The sequence below is a fragment of the Chroicocephalus ridibundus genome, chromosome 3 (genome assembly GCF_963924245.1).
Source record: "Chroicocephalus ridibundus chromosome 3, bChrRid1.1, whole genome shotgun sequence".
NCBI lineage: Eukaryota > Metazoa > Chordata > Aves > Charadriiformes > Laridae > Chroicocephalus > Chroicocephalus ridibundus.
The window spans coordinates 84,010,033-84,029,507 of NC_086286.1; the positions used below are offsets into that span (position 1 = coordinate 84,010,033).

The 19,475-nt window shown below is 38.1% G+C and overlaps 1 protein-coding gene across 2 annotated transcripts in view; it reads left to right on the top strand.

Annotated features, from left to right (window-relative positions):
• The window catches only part of PNISR (PNN interacting serine and arginine rich protein), a 29,986-nt gene extending 12,684 nt beyond the window's left edge, over nt 1-17,302 (top strand). Inside the window, exons 3-12 of one of the 2 annotated variants that reach the window (XM_063329901.1) lie at nt 1,167-1,352; nt 4,424-4,647; nt 6,312-6,498; nt 6,810-7,000; nt 7,615-7,752; nt 8,793-8,892; nt 9,623-9,676; nt 10,977-11,147; nt 13,922-15,023; nt 15,273-17,302. In XM_063329901.1, the coding sequence (XP_063185971.1) occupies nt 1,167-1,352; nt 4,424-4,647; nt 6,312-6,498; nt 6,810-7,000; nt 7,615-7,752; nt 8,793-8,892; nt 9,623-9,676; nt 10,977-11,147; nt 13,922-15,023; nt 15,273-15,303 (2,384 nt within the window). In that variant the 3' untranslated portion in view covers nt 15,304-17,302. The remainder of the gene's footprint in view (nt 1-1,166; nt 1,353-4,423; nt 4,648-6,311; nt 6,499-6,809; nt 7,001-7,614; nt 7,753-8,792; nt 8,893-9,622; nt 9,677-10,976; nt 11,148-13,921; nt 15,024-15,272) is intronic. The other variant, XM_063329902.1, reaches the window with a different exon arrangement.
• Nucleotides 17,303-19,475: the final 2,173 nt, after the last annotated feature.

Below are 19,475 nucleotides of genomic sequence, written 5' to 3' on the forward strand. Positions count from 1 at the left end.
ATTTGAATTTTTGAGTCTTTGTTACAGAGCATGACGGATAGTTGCTTCTTTGAACAACTAGAAAAAATAGAAAACATACATCAATTCCGCATGTTTTGACATAGTTAATATTCCATATGTAAAACACAGGCAAGCAACCTGAGTTATCCTGGACAAGCTATCAACATTTTACCGGTCATACAGATCAGCATTTAGACCTCTTGTACTTTTACAAAATCTGTATCCCTATCAGTTCTTTAGCCAAGCCGAATCATTTATTTGAGAAAATCTGCTTTTTATCCATTGCCTGTGTGGCAGAAGTACTAATGCAGATGTATACACAGGAAAAACTCTCACTGGAAGATTAGTATGATATTTGTTTTAGGTTACAGCCATGATGACCATGATCTCTTGTTTGGATTTTTTTCCCCACCACCAAAAAAATCATTTTAAACAGTAGAATATAATATACCTTAAATTGAGAGTTAGGTGACAATTCAAAGTATCAAGAGAAATACTGAAATGGATAGAGAGAGTGGAGGCGTGTATTTAATACTCGGGCAGAATGATGAGGCATACTGGTTTTACATTGCTTTCTGTCACTTCAATTTCTGTAACTTCACTAGAGAGATTTCCTGACTTGATAATTAACAGAAGACATACTACTGTCCTCTTCTGAGAGTGCCATTTATTTACTTACTGGTTGAAATGGTAGTAAAGAAAAAAAGGGGGGAGAGAACTCTAACATAAAATAGAATTCCAGAAGTCAGGGCTTATACGAAGAGTATAGGTTGCAAAATGTGTTTTTCTAACTATGCATCTTTCTTACACTTCAAGGTTTATGAAGTTAGAATTTAGGCTATATATATTTCTTTCTTGTATCAAAATGAGTTCACTTATGAAAAATTTCTATTACGACCACCCATTCAGTGCTAATGTGAACCTAAAATAATTTGCCTTATGGCATTTTGAACATACACAGAGAAACTCTACTTCAGCAAGTATGTACACTGACGCTTGCAGTCTGTTTTAGTGTACACTGTGAATAACTTTTAATGGTGCTCCTGGTACTTGCTGAAGGTAAACGTTGCCCGTTTCTCTTGAGCAATGGGACATGTAATTGAGAAACACAGTTAAACTTCAGACATGTGAATACTAACCTTTTAAATTTCCGCTGTTTATTTTAGGCCAGATTGACTGGGCTGCATTAGCTCAAGCATGGATTGCTCAGCGAGAAGCCTCAGGGCAACAGAGTGTAGTGGAACAACAAGGAATGATGCCAAACGGACAGGATATTTCAGGGATAGAGTCTGGTCCAAACAACCATAATAATTTTCAGGGGGATCCCAACTTCAACAGAATGTGGCAAACAGGTTTGTTTTCCTTCCCATTCATTGCTTTTTTTCATGTAATGAAATTTTGGTTTTGTCAGATATCTTTGAGTGTGAATAGGCCCTGTCCCTCAGCTTTCAAGATGCAAAACTACCAGTAGCATAAACTAATTAACCGAGTATTGCAGTTTCTATCTTCCAGTCAGGTGTTCCACAGAGTGGGTAGCAGTACAGACACAAAGGTCTGATAACACTTCAGTAATATCTATATAAAATAAATAAATTGCTTTTATAATATACACATGCAAAAGATTTGTTTTGTCCCTGAATGTTGTAGAAAGATAAATTGTGAATTGGCAGTTATATATTTATTTCCATGGATTTTATTCTTGCATCTTATGTGTTCTGTTGCGTATCCCACTGCACTAGGAGCAGCAGCACTAAAGGCAACAAGACGCTTCAGAATTAAAGCGCATCAGTTGCTCTTTCCTGTAGCGTAATACCTGCTTCTGGCATGATCTTGAGAAGTAGAATGAGTTCACAATACAACTGACAGATGCTGGCTTTAGGTGTTTTAAAATCTTGAAAAAGGAGATAAGCAAAATTCTGTGTGTAAAATATGTTTTATTACATGTTTCATATGCTTAATATTTGCCCTTTTTGACTTACCTATTTGATTGTCATCTGTGTAGTTTTTCAGTTATCATATGTCAGAGTTGGTTGAACGCTTCTGTTAGTATTGATTATTTTCAGTTCTCTATAACTTCCTCAAAACTTCAGTTTTGGCCAAAAATTCATTTTCTTTTTAAAACTTCATAAAATAACACTGTCAATAAGCATGGGGTAGAGATTGAGTATTTTCTGCTAAGAATTTTTCTGAAGTTGTTTTCTGAAAGGTTTGTTATGTCACCACACTATAATGCAGTTTGAAATGCGTGAACAAGGTAGTCAGTCAGCCTGTGTGCAGGCCTTCTGTTGTCTTGGTGAAAACTGCACTTCCTGCTTGATTCTGTTAATGATTGAAAGAATAACACCCCCAATTTTCACTGTGACTATTCAAACTTGTTTAAGTGCAATGTTTACCAAAAGTAGGCTTAAAATGTCATTGACGGTTCTTACATGTGCATAACAAAGGGTGGTCGCCATCAGGGTTCATTTAAGTTTCACCCACGTGCCCTGGGCTATAAGTTATTGTAGTTACATGTAAGAATTTTAACTTTACTATGTGGCAGTACATAGAGTGTATTCTAGCTGTATTTCTGTATTGTAAGTAGAAGTTTTCACAGCAATACTGTGTCATTATTGGACAACTTTGTTTTTCATATGATCCGGTGGTGGTAAGCTCTTCCTCCTGTGCTTTTGCATCTGTGAGGTGAAAAAGAATAGTATCTTAAGTGGTAGTTTTTGCATATAGTCACAGAATGATAACAGTGAGGAAGATGTTTTGCTGATAATTATAAATGTTTGGTGCTCAAGCTCACCCAGAAGATGCAGAACAGGAAAACATCTTGGATCTAGGAGTGAGAATAATGTAACACCTTTTGTTAATGGAAAACAATGTGCCAATGCATGTTTTGATTGTTGGGTATATCATTCAAAAAATACATAGTTTTCGCAATTTTTTGGGACACTGGTAAAGACCGTGCTGATGCAGGTAGGACCCAGCTTCCCTTAATTTAGGCAACGTTATTCTTAATGTGTAAAAGCAGTCACAGCAGACAAACTAAATCATAGCGTGCATGGCTAGCCAAAGTCCTCTGTGTATTTACTCTGTTTCTACAAAGCTTCATCTTTCTCCATATCCTTCCAAGTTTCTTTTTGGATCCAAAAGTCCTTCAGGCGCTACTAATAAAAAAGCAAAATGGCAATCGGAAAGCCAACTGCATAACTTGCAGACAATTAATTTTGAAGGGATTCATGTTCCAGAAGTGAAAACAGCATCTGTTGTATGCACTTGCAAGCTTTCAAGTCAGTTGACTTGAACTGAACTGGGCGTTTAAATAGTATCAAATGTTAACACATACACTTATGAACAATAGCTCTTGTAAGCTGTACTTAAAGGATAAAGGATTCTGTCCCTTAGAATACTTTAGGAGTATTGACTCTGGAAAAGGATTTGATTAATCAGCTAAAAATGACCTACCAGGATGACAGTGAGAAAGAAAGGAGTGACACAATCTTTGAACGTACAAGAAAAAGAACAACGAAGTAGAAAAACCATGTTAATGCTTTTTAGTTGCTACAGTAATGGATCCAGTTATGATGCAGATGGGAAGGACAGTAAAAATTAGAAAAATGGAAAGAATTAGTCCAGGACTGGATGGAAGGTAGGAATTAACCTGAGAGGCCAGGTATTAGTTCTGTTACCGTGAAAATTCTGTCACAGTCTATATATATCTGTATTAGTGAACATAATTTTTAGACTGGCTTCTTAAGGACACAAAGCTTATGGCCACTTCAGCTATTAATTAATTCCTTAAACCCTTTTCACTCTGTTAACCAATTTTAATTTATGTTTGAGGGCTTACGACTGTAGATTATGCTGGGACTTCTGCTAGATATTAGAGAATCTAGGGAATTATCTGTTATCAAGACACAAGAATTTGGAAAGCAGGTATCAGTGGTTCTCCTGCTCACAAAACCATTTGCTTTCCGTAATATGTCTTCTAAGTCTACTGTGCAAAGGAATAAGATAGCTCATTGCTTTGAAAGTTGAAACAAGGTAGAAATAGAGGTATAGGAGCAGTTCTTTAGCAGTTCACAAAATTTATAAGTGCTATGGTGGGCTCAATATCACTGGAAACTTATATAAACAAATTTACAGCATCTCTGTCTTAGTCCAGTTCTGCCCCCACCCCCCCACCACCCGCCGTTTTCATTCAGCTAAAGTACAGCTGAACTAAACAGTTCGTACAGCTATTTGTATTTCCTTCATTTAGTTGAAGAAATTGTTGAGGTGGCATAATACAGTCTGTAGATTGATGAGTCTTCATAACTTTTATCATCTGCGTTGCGTTGAGGAACCTTGTGATAAATACAAGAACACTGAGTGATTGGTGACTCATATGAATTGTACTAACTTGGTATTGAATTGTATTCTGAATCCTAAACAGAATGGGGAATGCCTCACCAACCCCCTCACCCACCTCCAGATCAGCAGTGGATGGCTCCAAGCACAGGTCAAATGGAAATTGTTCCTCCATCGGAAGACAGCAACAGTCAGGACAGTGGGGAATTTGCTCCTGACAACAGGCATATATTTAACCAGAACAATCACAACTTTGGGGGACCTCCCGATAACTTTGCAATGGGGCCAGTGAACCAGTTTGACTATCAGGTGAAACATATTTGTTGCTTTAATATTGTAGACGCGCAGAGTCCCTTCCGTGGATGTGTTCCTCTAATATCATCTAGCGGCGACTTTCATTCTTCAGTTCTACAAACATCTACAGAATCTGTTATCTGCTAAGACACATTTTTACCAAATACTTTACAGAAGAGACTTTAGAGTTTTCAGTTTTGTGCTGAGGCCAAAGGTTTTTTTTTTTCTATACTAGTAATGAGAAATGGCTGTTGTTTGCAATATTAAAATGAATCACTGTGTTCCAGTATATAAACTAACATTACGTAGTTTTGTATTTAAAGGAAAAAAAAAAAAAGAGGGGGAAAAAAGTGTTCAGAAATTTATACTTAAATACACTAGATAATGTACCATAGGGAACAGTCCTGTATTTGCAGGAAGATAGACTGGATGATCCATTGATCTGTCCATATCTATCTACTGTGATTCTTTAATAAACAATGGTATTTCTAAAAAAACCCACATCCAATTTTTTCTTCATCGTGGCATACAAGTTGCATAGCATAATAAATCTGTAGGTGGTTTTAGCACTAATAATAGCAGAGGGCATTGCACAAATTTTTAAACACAAAGAAAGTTTTGGATCTTTCCCCTATTTTCAGTACTTTTCTTTCAAAACTCTTGATCTAAATGACAAACTGTACCTGTTAAAACACCCACCTCCTGTTCATAAACAAACGCAAGGGAAGACAGGCAGAATGTGTTTCTATATTCTGGCCTATGTTATTATTAAATGCTCTTGTTCAGCAATATGAGGAAGGAAGTGAACCAATGTTTTCAAATACACTAGGTTATTATAATTTCCTTTGTTTACTATTGTGGGACCAACTGTTAAAATTATTTTTCTAAGTACTACAGAAAACTTGTTTTGCAGTGAATAACAGGGATGCTTGGCCTGAAATTGTAGTGGAAGAGTGCTTCTACTACTAGTGACTAAATAAATAGTCAATAAAATATAATTTTTAAAAAAATAGATGCTATAACTTTCTTCCTAAACACTCTCCTCTTAAATAGTTTCATTGGGCATTTCTGGGCAGCAAATTTTAAAACAGTAACCCCCTCATGTATGCCTCAAGACCTGTGACTTTTGGATTGTATACAGCTTGCTCAGAACCCAGGGTCTGCACTAAACTTACATATTTATGCATTTAATATTTTAATCAGCCATACTAATAACATCCGTGAATGATCACTGGAAAACGCACAGTGCAAAATTCTTTTGTAATGAAAGCTCAAACTTTCCATTTTTGACTTACGTTGTAGTTACAAGGAAAGATTGCTAACATAGGCTTTTAAACCTTAATTTTGTATACTGTTCATTTAACTGCATGCTCTGTTGATAAGCTGGGAAGGAACTGCCGGAGATAGATGGTGATTATAGGGATTAACGTTTAGCACAATATGAAAGGAGATTGATTGAAACCCTTCCAGCTTCATTAGTATCCCTGCTTAAATCTGGGTTGGCTCATTAAATATTTAAGGAAAACTTGTTTCTTGGGGACCACAGAAAAAGAGATTGAGAGATCTCAGTAGCCTAGAAATCGTGGATTCCTACTTGCATGGATTTCTGTAGACCGACTTGCACACATGCTGTGTTTAGTGTTACATGTAAAGAAAAATAAACTGCATTGCTCTTTCAGCATGGGGCTGCTTTTGGTCCACCTCAAGGTGGATTTCATCCACCTTATTGGCAGCCAGGACCACCAGGGCCGCCAGGTCCACCAGCACCTCCTGCACCTCCTCAAAATCGAAGGGAAAGACCCTCATTCAGAGACCGACAACGTTCACCTATTGCGATGCCTGTGAAGCAGGAGCCTCCGCAGATTGGTACATGTTAACCACTCCTTAATGAAAAAACATAAAAGCTGTGTTTTGAAAAGAATTGCAAAATTTGAAGACTTTTCCTTTTTTTCTTTTCTTTTTTTTTTTTTTAAATAAAAAAGGAGGGAAAGAAAAAGCTATGGTAAATGGGCATTTCCCCACAATCACATATGTGGCTTGATTGGATTGGGGTGGAGGGTTTGCTGCTTTGCTCTTGGTTTTTTGTTTTTTGGTTTTTTTTTGTTTGTTTGTTTTTTTTTGTTTTGGGGGGGAAGGTTTTTTTTCATCTTACAAAACTGTAAACTTTGCTTATGTAGATGCTGTGAAGCGTAGAACTCTGCCTGCTTGGATTCGTGAGGGCCTTGAAAAGATGGAACGAGAAAAACAGAAAAAATTGGAAAAAGAGAGGATGGAGCAGCAACGCTCACAGATGTCTAAAAAAGACAAAAAGGAAAACGAGGAGGCTGAAGAAGTGGATGGTCCACGGTTACCTCAAAAAAGCAAATTTGTAAGTAGAAAGGTTTGCTTTTTGCTCAGGTTTGCATTTCCTGAAACGTATCAACTTTTTGGTCTCTTTCAAGCAGAGACTGTGTATTCCTGGTTGTCTCTTTGTTTCTGTTCCTTGAAGTTAAGCTGCTGCTTTGCTGATATTTACTTGGTGTTTTGAAGTTGTTAATGTCTGAGAGGTAAAAGTATGTTATTTGATCTGCAGTAGCAAAGAAACAACGATGAAAGTAGGCTTTTTTTTTCTTTTCTGTACTTTGGAAACATACATGGTCTTTGAAGGCTTGAATTCTAAATCAGCAGCTGAACAAATTCAGACACCTGTTTTTGCTAAACTGAGCCCATTCAGGAGGCCTTGTGTTGCCTTCACTTTAGCAGTTATCTCATTTGTTTGCAGTTCCGAGTACCTGTCTGGCAATGAACTGACAACTGTGTATTTACTTATCTCGTGTGGGTAGAGAGGTACCTGCGTGTTTGTTAGGAGGAGAGAAAAGAACTAGAGTTCTATAACTGTAATACAGATTTCAGTATAAAGTAAATCATGTTAACTACCATAAATAGAAACTAATGAGCTTGACATCTCAGTTTTTCCTGAAATGCATGCTGCTGTTCTTGTAGGACAGTGATGAGGACGATGAAGATGCTGAAAACACAGAAGCTGTAAGCGTTGGGAAAATCAGCAGGAGTCCATCCCCGGCTCCTCAAGAGGAGCAAAGTGAACCAGAAATGACAGAAGAAGAAAAGGAATATCAAATGGTATTAATAACGTGGTCGTATTTGCTCATATTTTTGGGGGCATAGCAAAGTAAAACACTTTTTCTCTGCCTGATACTGTCAATACAGGTGTATCTGTTGAGTACTATATGAGTACTTATCATACAGTAAAGCAGGTTATATTTGCATGTCTCTGTATAATGCTGTTTTTCTCATGTAGAGAGAGATATAGGTTATATAACACATAATTAGCACAGTAATGTAAGAATGTAATGACTGTAATCTTTACATTGATTGTTATTAGTTCTGTGGTTTGGCTTAACTTGTCAAATTCCTGAAGAGTTTTAGTGATTAAGTGCACCCGTCTGAAATCTATCGTTCAACCTCAGCTCCTGTGAAAGGGAATTTAAAAAATGTATTCTTGCAAGGAAGTGCTAGAAATCTAAGTCCTAGACCAGCAAAAATTTCACTATGTGTGCAGAAACTTTGTACTTCGAAATCATAGTTGTATGCTAATTGTACAACTGAAACATTGTTAATGAAGGCCCTGAATTCTAAACTGTTTGATGAATGTACTTTTGTAAAGCACGTGGCCAGACTGAGCAGCTGGGAGACGTAGCTACCAACATTTCAATTTTTGTAGTAAATATGTAATAATAAAATACTATATAAGTAACCTCTGATGATTTTTGCAGGATTGGGGTCTGTGAGGCAGCATACCAGACAGAAATGTACTCTTTGTTTTTTAAAAGAATAAATGGGACCAGTCATTTCTGATTTACATATTCATTTGTTGTACCATCTTTTACATTAGGAATCAGTGCCCTGGATAGCTGTGTGTAATACGTGTGGATACAGTTCACAGTCAAAATACAGTTCTAAAAGTTTTGAAATCAGGTCAAATTTAAACAATTTCAGACTTAGTTTTTAAGTCCTGTCTGTTGAAAGAAATCATTAAATAAAATGTGCATGAGAGTACTTTCATAGCTGTCAAAAGAAGTGACGCTCTATAGATACAAATTGAATGCAGCATTTATTCATGAGATTTTAGCCTTTAATTGTGTATATACAATTTTCTTCAGATGATGCTGACAAAAATGCTGCTGACAGAGATTCTCTTAGATGTCACAAATGAAGAAATTTATTATGTGGCCAAAGATGTTCACCGTAAAGCAACTAAAGGTGTGCCGGTTCTTTTTTTTGTTTGTTTTTTTGTTTTTTTTTTAGTTTACTCTGTGAATATTCTATATTTGCATGTCTCTAGAACATAAACCTCCATAGTTATCCCCCAAGAACAATTCCAATATAATGCATTCAACTTGGTAGAGTTCAAATCCAGTAATCATGTACTGTTGTCCTGTGCAGTGTATTGTGAGTTACTTCAGTTATTCCATTTCTTTCATACAATTCATTTATTTAGTTAAAATGGTACCTATGTGTCAGTGCCTCTTGAGTTGTAGCTGTTTCTTAATGCTATCATCTTTATCTCAAGTTCTTAGCTGTTCAGAAGTGAAAAGAGACAAACTTTGAGTCCTCAATTAGTAATTCATTTGCTCTCAATATTAACATGTATTGTACTTACATAACAGATTTTTTTTTTAACATAACTGAGTTAATCTAAATATGTAACTACTGAAACTTGAAAATGATGTGCAGATGCTGTAACTTGGAAAGTGATTTATGAGTATATATTTGGTTTTTTTCTGTTCACTATTAATTTGCAGTTAAATTCTAAATCTTCGTGGTCAGAAAATCTAGAATTGGTTTTAAATGGATGATGCGTTTTTAATGTTTCTTCTCTCCCTCCAAAGAACAGCAATAGTAGTAGATTTAACAATACCATAGACTCATGACTATGAAATCGTGGCTATTTGTGTTAACATGTTGTTCCTGTTGTTGATGTGATACAAAGCTCCTGCAAAACAGCTGGCACAGTCCAGTGCACTGGCTTCCCTCACTGGACTCGGTAAGTATGTTCCTTATTTTTGAGAGGGCTTAAAGGGGGAGTTTCACTCTTGCCTTGCGTTTCTAGAAATTGCATTTTGAAACTAGATTTTAATTGCCCAAGAGCATGGGTCGCTTTCCAATAACTTTTATTATTATCAGCACCTTTGTTTGTTCCACAGGTAAACCTACTGATATAAGTGGGATGGTTTTTGGAGTAAAGGACTAGTCAGTGTGAGTTAGCGTATGAGAATCTTGCCCTGATTTTGAAAATGCATAAAAACTTTAGATAGGTCTGTTTTTCAAAGTATGATTGTTTCAGAAGCACACTGCGGTCTTCAGAGAGAGGAATACTGTTTTATATTTTTGTCCTATTTTGATCCATCCAAACAAGAAGGGAAAGTTGTTAAGAGTAATGTGGAAGTCTATAAATAAAAATACTATAATTTTTGGAATTATTATTTTATTGAAAAGCTACATAAGCACAGAGGCTCCCATATCATGTATGACCAGAAACAACACAGAAAAAAGAGATTGAAATTCCAGCTTGAGACACCAACAGCAAAAAATCTTTCCCAACATGCTTTTTATCATCTAAAACATACTACGGCAGTGTCAGTCATCAGTTATGTGCTGCTTGTGTGGATTTCTGATGAATTAGGTTGAATGTTGTCATCACAAGTATACACGTTTTAAAACTTAACTCAATCAAGATCGTAAGAACCTCAGACTGAAAGAAAGTAAAATATCTCCATGTCTGATGTTTAAATTGACTTTATCTTTCTTACCAGTCCAGTAGTTATTGGTATCTCTAGGGGAGAAGAAAGTCCATTTCTGTTCCATCTCCGTACCTGTCAAAGTGCAGTGTTTTCTAAATCAAAATAGAAAAATTGATGTGGCATTCAGAATTTCTGTAGCCTTGGACTACGGAGGCGGCTGAAGTCATTTCAGAGATGTCTTCTGGGAAAGGTCCCAGGCATTTTCTGTCCGGTTGCTGATACAGAGGCAGGCACTGTTACGATCTCCGCAGGGAGCTTTTTTTCCCTTTCCATACAATGGGAAAAGTACCGTGATCACAGTGGTTGCTTGCCGAAAATAGACGAGCTGTTCCAGATGGAGTAGAACCAGACAGTGAGCATCAATGCAGATATGGGGGCCTTGATCACACCAGTCAAACAACATTGGCACTTACCAGAATAAAGTGACTTCTTCAGAGAAGAGGAAGTGAAGGAAGGGCAATGTTACTCTCCTCTTTGCCCCGCAGAAATATTAAGAACAAAGCTTAATCTTTCCTCGTGATAGACTGGACTTTATGCACGCAGGTGGACTGGGTGGTTATGGATCAGGAGACAGTGAAGATGAGAGGAGTGACAGAGGCTCTGAATCATCTGATACTGATGATGAGGAATTACGACACAGAATCAGGCAAAAACAGGAAGCATTTTGGAGAAAAGAGAGAGAACAGCAACTACTACTAGAAAAACAGCTAGAAGGTAAATCATGTCATGTCTTCTTACTGTGCTGCTGTATATGGAGTTTACTGCTTAGCACATGTAAATTGGTGGGAGAGAAAATGCATTTTAAGCCAGATTTAGAAATAATGTTCTTTAAGTAAAAAGTTTTAACAAAAAAAGATGGTTGAGCTACTTGATCAAAATGGGTTTGCTGCTTTTCTTTCTAGTAAGAAAAAAATCCATGTAGTGTTTTCCCTAAACTATTCTACTTCAGCGTTAAAAGAGCAGACATGGTGCACATATATCTATATTCTGTAGATATTGTACTATAATGTGTTTTTAAAAAATTATTAGTATCTCTTGTGACTGGGGCATAAATGTCACCCTTCTGCACCAGACTGCAGTTTATATAAACTTGATTCCTTAAAGCTGTATGCTGTAAGTATATGAAGCACATTTCACGTCATCTGAAAAACCTGCTTTTCTGATACATAATCTTGTGCCGTGCAGCTTTCAGAACCTGGAGCAGGAGGCTGCAGTTTCTTTGAACTCACTATTCCCAGTCATAGTTGAGGGTTATGTCCATATGTTGCGTCTCCGTAATGGTGTTTTTATACCTGCTACTGGGGCAAGATTTATTAAACCCAGTCAGTTCACGCTTAGCCTCTGAGAAGGTGACAGGCTTGATTTTTAAAAAAAAAAAAAAAAAAAAAAAATCTGTGATTGACTTCTGCTGCTCTATACAAGGTAAGGTTTGTCCTTTTATACCAGTAATGTAGGTGAAAAGGGCATCACAATTGTCACCTTGCACTGCTGAAGAGCAGTCTAGGTAACGGATGAATACAATGGTAAGAAGTCGTGATCTAAGTTCATAAGCTGGAGGAGAAAGAAAGTGCTATTACAATAGTATATTCTTTTTCTTATTTTGATATAGATGATTTCTTCCTTTTTATTTTTAAAGGCCTAGAAATAAGACACATGTATCTCTTAATAAAAGTCTGAACTAGCTAAACTTTTAGTTTTCTTAATATTCCTGTCCTTCTCTGAGTGTTTTAAGATTTATGTATAAAAGGATAGTCATGTGGAGAGTGACCGAATGGTGGCCTGTGACCTCTGTCTTCCAAGTACAAGAGGCCAGATGCCAGTTTGGGGACATCTCCATAGGACTATTTACCAAAATATAAATCTAGAGTAAACAAGCTGATTCTATACATCCAAAATACTGAAGAATACTAAATGCAGAATCCTATTTGTAGCGGTGTTTAGGAAAAGAAGAGATTTCTAATATATGGTTACGGCATTTTCTAATATACACTGACTTCTGCCTATATTACCGAATAAGTTGGGGACCAGATGGAGTTGTTTTCTGGGTTAGATTTGACCATTATAGTATGGTTTGGGTTGGAAAGGACCCTTTGAAGATCATCTAGTCCAACCCCCCTGCCACGGGCAGTTGCCATTTTGAATCACAGTGGGTTTCTGGATGCGGTTTTATTCCCTAAGTTAATTCAGGAACTGATGGCCCACATCAAAAGGCCATTTTTTGGCTACAAACGTTGTATGTCAGTTATTTTTTCTGGGTTCAATTAAAAATGGGGAGGGAAGATAAACTTGGCCAATGATGCAAAGGGTCGTAGGTTGAATGGAAATAAGTAAAACTTTTTTTAAAATTGGAAACCTCTGGAAAATGCTCTGAGAATCTGAATTTCTTTATTTTGCTATATGAAAATATTGGCCTGATAGTCATTAAGTTACTTTCAAGAAATATATTTTTAATTCTTCTGTTGTGTTCTTGCCATGCTTATAGTACTTGCTGACTACCAAGTTTACATATAATCTCAACTGACCTTAACTTTTTGTTTTGTAAGAGCTTCACCATAGAATCATAGAATTGTTAGGGTTGGAAGGGACCTTAAAGACCGTCTAGTTCCAACCCCCCTGCCGTGGGCAGGGACACCTCCCGCTAGACCAGGTTGCTCAAAGCCCCATCTGTCTGTATTAAATGCTGTGGTCTTAACTTTCAAGCTGAGTCTTGAGCAAAGGACTATCTGCAAGTCTCCTTTTTACACTGTTCCTCTCTTCCTTGGAATTCATTGGCTTGTTAAAAACAAGGACAAATGTAAATTGTTTATCCTAGTTAGCTTTTAGGACTAATTGAAGTTATCCTTGGAAAACACCATAAACCCAGTATTTTCTTTCAAAAAACAAACTTGCGTCGCTACAGCGGAAGGTACTTTTTTTGTGTCATAAGGCTGGCAAAACGTACGGCCAACGTTGTTCTGAGGTTGAGAGGCCACCCATGCACCGTGTGCAAAATACAACTTCTTCAGACCAGCCAGTGATTACTCAATCCTGGATGAACAGGGCTGGAAGGAAGGCAGGAAGCGTAGGCAGAGCTAGAGGAGTATTGTAGGAGGGAGAAGGGCAGAATCAGGCGTGCCAAAAGGTTGCAGGAGGAAAAGGTATGTGTATGTAGATGAATTCGGGAGTTCGGGTGCTCCAGGGTATTCATTGGAGAACTTTGTTCTCTTATTACCACTGAAACATGAAATGGCATCAAGCACTTCTAAAAGTGTCTGGGTTGTACACTTTTTCTAAACCAGGAGGGCAACTTTTCTAGAATTATAAAAAAAGAAAATAAGTTGTGTGGTAGGTAGTTGGTACAATGGCAGACAGCGTATTATTTATAAGTATTCTGAAATGTGCTCGGAAATTTGGTTTTGCCAAAAGTAACAGTATGGAAATTATTACCTATTACTCCAAATTAATTGCATTTTTCTTTTGTATACCTTTTTTTTTTTTTTTCCCCCCAGAAGAAAAGCTACAAAATGAAAAAATCTCAAAGGAGATGAATGAATTTATCAACAAAGAACAAAACAGTAACTTGGCATCACAGGAGGCAAAAGAGCTTGAAGCAGACATGGTTCATGAAAAGAAAAGATCTCCAAACGCAATCGCACCTGATCTAGAACTCAAAAAAGAGGGTAAAGAAAGGACAGGAAGGAGTGGGTCAAGAAGCTCTAGTAGCGGTAGCACTAGCAGCAATAGCAGGAGCAGCAGCAGTAGCAGCAGCGTATCCAGTTCATCCTATAGCACTAGCTCAGGTAGTAGTCGCAGCTCTTCGCCTTCTTCCTCTCCTAAAAGGAAGAAGAGGCACAGTCGCAGTAGGACGCCTTCACATAAAGTTAGGCGCAGCAGAAGCAGGAGTTACTCCCACAGAAACAGGAGAGAGAGGAGTAGGAGCAGGGAGAAAATAAGGGAAAGGAGAAGGTCTAGTAGAAATCGCAGCGCTGAAAGAGGGGAGAGGCGAAGAAATCGGAGTCCTTCTCGAGAGAGAAGCTGGGATAGACGTAGAAGTAGCAGCCGCTCAAGAGACAGGCGAGCCAACCGTGCGAGCCGCAGCAGAAGCAGGGACAGACGTAAAACTGAAGACCAGCGTAGAAGCCCTGCTGGAAATAGGCACAAACATAAAAGTGAGGGTAAAGATCAAGAAAGGAAGAAGGAGCAGAGCGGAGGTGTAGACAAAGACAGAAAAAAGAACAGAGAAAGGGAGAGAGATCAGGAAAAAAGAAAAGATAAGCCGAAAAAAGAGGAAAAAGAAAGTAAGGCTGGCAATCATGACGACAGTAGATTAAAGAGAAAAAGAGACAGCGAAAGAACTTTCTCTCGCGGTGATTCAATATGTGTGAAAATAATCAGACAGGATTCCAGACAAGAAAGCAAAAAAATTTCTACCAAAGATAGCAAAAAACGGTCAGGCTCCGAATCTAGTGCGAGGAGTAGTTCTGAATCACCAGGAAGCAGTAAAGAAAAGAAGGCTAAGAAATCGAAGCATATTCGGTCATGCTCCATGGAGAAATCTCAAAGGTCTGGTAAGAAGGCAAGCCGCAAACACAAGTCTAAGTCACGATCAAGGTAGTATACTTTTTAAGTATTTTGTCTGACTTTTTTTTTTTATTATTTTTTGCTATTCGTCTTCATGTGTACGGCATATGCACTTTTTTTTAAATAAAGTATGGTATTTATTAGATTTTTTGTCTTAGGCAAAAGTAATTTTGGAAAAATCTTTTAAAGCTGTTAATTACTAAGCCTAAAGTGTGTGTGGGTTTGGGGGTCTTCTGTTTTTTCCAATTAACTTTTTCCCCCTTTTCCTTTATTTTTCAGATCAACAACTCCTCTTCGTCGTAAACGCTGAGGAATTTATGGCACCAGTGCTATGACGTTTAAAAATTCCATGAGTTATAAAAGGCTTGTCTCATTATAGAGGCACATTGTGGCTATGTAGGTGAAACCAGAATCCTTTTTTTATCTGTAAATAGGTGTATTTTTTCCAAATGCTGCTCAGAATTAAATACCTAATAGGATTTCTTTGTATTACATTTTTTCAAGAACGGTAGTGCTTATTAAGAATATAAAACATGCCATTCTCTTTCAGCTGTAATGTTCTTAAAATTACTATTGAATGTACTGTGATGTCAATAAAGCTCTTTAGTTCATTTTTTGTTTAAAATTCTTGCACCCGAATTTTGTGTTAAATTGTAGAAAGTACCTTTTTTTAAAAAAAAAAAAAAAAAAGAAAAGAAAAAGGCAGCTTTTTTGGTATAACAAATTTTTAAAGTACTTGAAAAAGATTTTAGTGTAAAACACTTGTCAAAGTATGTAATCCGTGGACCTGACGAGATTTATCTCGGGGGGGTGTGGGGCGTGGAAGAACAAAGAAAAGACATCATACTTTTGATATGTGTAATAGATTTTTAATATCCTTTTGATTTGGACTAGCAAGTAATATATGCTGTGTGTGTAAAATATGGGTCACTGTAATGCAAGCTGTACTTAAACAGACTGAACCCCATTAGGAATATGTGCGACTTAACTGATCTTGTGTGACGGTGTTAAGCTCTGGAACTATATTCCTCACCCAGTTTTCAGAGAGAACTTTCTGGACGTTCAGGGATATTACAGGAACAAGACTCAGTATTTTAGATGTTTTTTTTATGGAATATATTTATAAACGGCACTCAGTACACATTAGAAAACCAGTAACAGGTTAACTTCACACTTTGGCACAGGCATTAAACGTGTAGTAAACATTAAAGCTGGTTATTTTTGTTAGTGTTATGAGAATTGTGGTTCCTGCAAAGCTAAAACATTGATAAGACAGCAACGTAATTAAGTTTTTTTTTTTTTAATATCACCATAAAGTGAAAGAGGTCACTGCGATTACCTCCTCCTTCAGGAAACGGACTCAGACTATTGCTGGTAGTAATAAGAGTGTGAAATAATACTAGTTAAAAAAACCCACAACAATAGGCCAGTGACTGTTACAGAGGAACATTAATTCAGGAAGAGACTGGTGATCTGTGCCTGGAAGGTCTGGTACGATACCAATTGTGAAAAAGATAAAAGGCTTAACATCAAAGTAAGATCTCTTTGGCTGTATCTTCGAAGAGAAAAAATTTACTAGTACAGGCAACTTGCAAAGCATGTCTTCATGAACGGATTAATCCATTTACTAAAATTAGAATTCAGCTATGTAGCATTTTTGCCAGTGTAATTTTTTTTCTGTAAATTAAATGCAGAAGTAAACTGCCTCAGTGCAAAGAATCACATTTTAACTATACATTTATTAAGCAAGCTAACGGCTGGTGAGTACGTGCATGTTTATCAAAACACCGTTACAGGGAAATAATTAGTTAACCAGTTATAAATAACATACCGCCCCAATTAAGTCCGTTTACAGAGAGTAAGCAGTCATACTTATTAGCAAAATAAGGCATAATTTGCAATGCGCTAATTTTACTTGCATTGGTATGGATATAAATAACAATGTATTGATCCAATCTTGGTACACTATTGGCTCTTGGTAAAAGTGAGGATTTTTGGAAGAATAGGTAGCGTAACACTTCAGATGCCTTAGAAGGATATTGTGAGAGAGAAAGAAAGAAACTAGAATTAAGTTTAAGAAAAGCTATTGAGGAATACAGTTTCTATGATGCATTGAATTTGATTTTCAGTTCAGATTTTATATTCTCTGTCTAATAATAAAAAAAAGATTGTGTATGAAAAGCTTTATATACTCTGCCAACAACTGGAATTCTGTCACTTCCTGTACATATGAAAATTATTTTTTTGACACAAATGCACTTATATGGGTAGTGACTGTATGCCAATAAAAAGAGCATACGATCTCTGTATTTAACTGTTTCAGAAATCTTACTAAACAGCATACTCGGCACACCAGTAATTAAAAATACATCGGTACTATGTCAGCTTCACATACATTAGACTGCTTGGTGTTTTACTAAAACTTCCTTATGAATGTTTTTCAAGGGTGAAGGCTAAAATAGCATCCAGTCTTTAATTGCAAACATCTGAAGTGATCTTAAATCAAAACATGTGGAAATATATAAAAAAAATGGGAATGTATCGCTTTGGAAAAGTCTAAATTGGGTTGTTGCTCTATTCTTTTACATTTTTAAATAAACACTTGAAAACATTTCAGTACTCGTGCACTGTAGGAGAGCAAGACGTACAATCGTGAATGTGATGCAGCTACTCTGAGGCAGTTCCCTTGGAGATTTTTTTGTAATAAATAAGGGATGGTGTGGAATCAAGTGAAAAGTGGTCTCCATGCAGATACTGTTTTGAAGATGAGTACAACGCAACCAGCGTGAGCGTGTGCCCCACGGTACCTGTTACACCATCAGAACAGGAGTCGGCTGCTGCCGTGGTTAGGCCAAACAAGAGCAGTTGGGTAAAACGTTCTAAATTTAAAGACTGAGCAACTACACGCTCTTTGAAACATGGCCCGATAACTGCCTTGGAAAAAAAATAATCTGTTATTGGTGTCTTTGAGGCCCTGTCTTGTGGGAGAAGTCAGAGTCTAGGCTGCTGCATCTAACTGCTGTTATCTGAGGATCTCTGTTTAATAACAGAAAAATGGAACAGCTACCTCTTGTTTAAAACCAGCCTAGCCTGTTAAGTAAAATACTTGCCAGTGTGCGTGTATTTAATTGCTTGTTACTGAAGTTTTTAAAATGGCAAATATAAAAGCAATGGCAATGTAAGGATTAGCACTCTCTCTCTCCAGATTTTGCCTTTGCTTTGCTCAGTAAATGAGAAGTCATCAATTAATTTGCATAAGTAATATGCAAAAGCACACGTGGAAGGAAGGCTTAGTTTTGTGTCTTGAGAAGACTGTGTGTCTTGGCAGAAAGGACGACTTTGAGCTCTGAGGTGTTATTAACGACTCGTGAGTCCACTGCACCCTGAGCTTTGCTGGATGGGAAGCGAGTGAGTAGGGAAGTGGTGCACGTACAGACTAAGCAGGTTTGCTGTGTATTTAATTGCTGCCAGGACAAGCTGCTTTGAGACCTTTCAGTTAGGTTGTGTTGGTTTTTTTTAAATTTGCAGGAGACCTGTAAACGGGCAGGTTTCAAGCAGCGAGGGTTGTAGCACCAAGCAAGGTCAGTTAATAAAACAGACGGGCGTTAGATAGAGGGCAGAGCGAGTCAAACTGCGACTGGCTTTGTGCAGGCTGTGCCTCTCATCTGCGGATGCCAGTGTCCCCACGGCTGGGCTGCCATCGTCTGCTCGGCGAGCACAGGAGCGCTGCCAGCGGCTGATTCCATGGCTTACCCCAGCCTTGCTCCGCACCGCTCCCGCCCAGCCAGCTTTGGTTTTCATGGGACTTTCTCATGAGACCTGCAGCTCAATAAAGTGTCAGAAAGTTATTCTTTTTCACAAATGGCTTAATTCTTTACCATTTAAGTGTGTTAAAACCAGCTCACCGAGCTCGCCAAGGGGAAGAAGATCTCCTGGGGTCTGTTGGCTCTGAATGGCCAGTGCTTCTCACAGCTCCATATGGATTCCAACCCCCTGACTGGGCAGCAGCGCCTGGGCGAGGGAGCGGGGAAGGCAGCAGCCCTGTCCCTGCTGGGCCGCTGCCCGGACTGTGCCGGCAGACCCTGAGATGGCACCAAACCAGCCAGGATGGTTCCCAAGAGGAAACACTCAGGAGTTTGTCTCGAGCTCGGCCATCCTGGGGCCGAAGGGCTTTGCTCCGTGCCGCAGACGTGTCATGCGGGATGTTGGGTATCACTTCTCCCCCTGTGCCTCCCCTCTCCCTGAGAGAGGAGTCTTGTAATTCGGGCCCTCCCGTGCAAGGCCGGTGTGCTACTTGGCAATAAGAGACTGGAAGCTGAGAACTAATCACTGTCATCTGAACAAGCCTCTGCTAAAGGAGTGTTTTCCTGTTCCACGAGACACGCAAGGATCAGGTCCACATGCAGAAGTGAGGGGGCATAAATTTAAATAAAATCACTGTGTTAATTTTCAGCAGGGCTCCCAGGTGGAGCCCCAGTGACA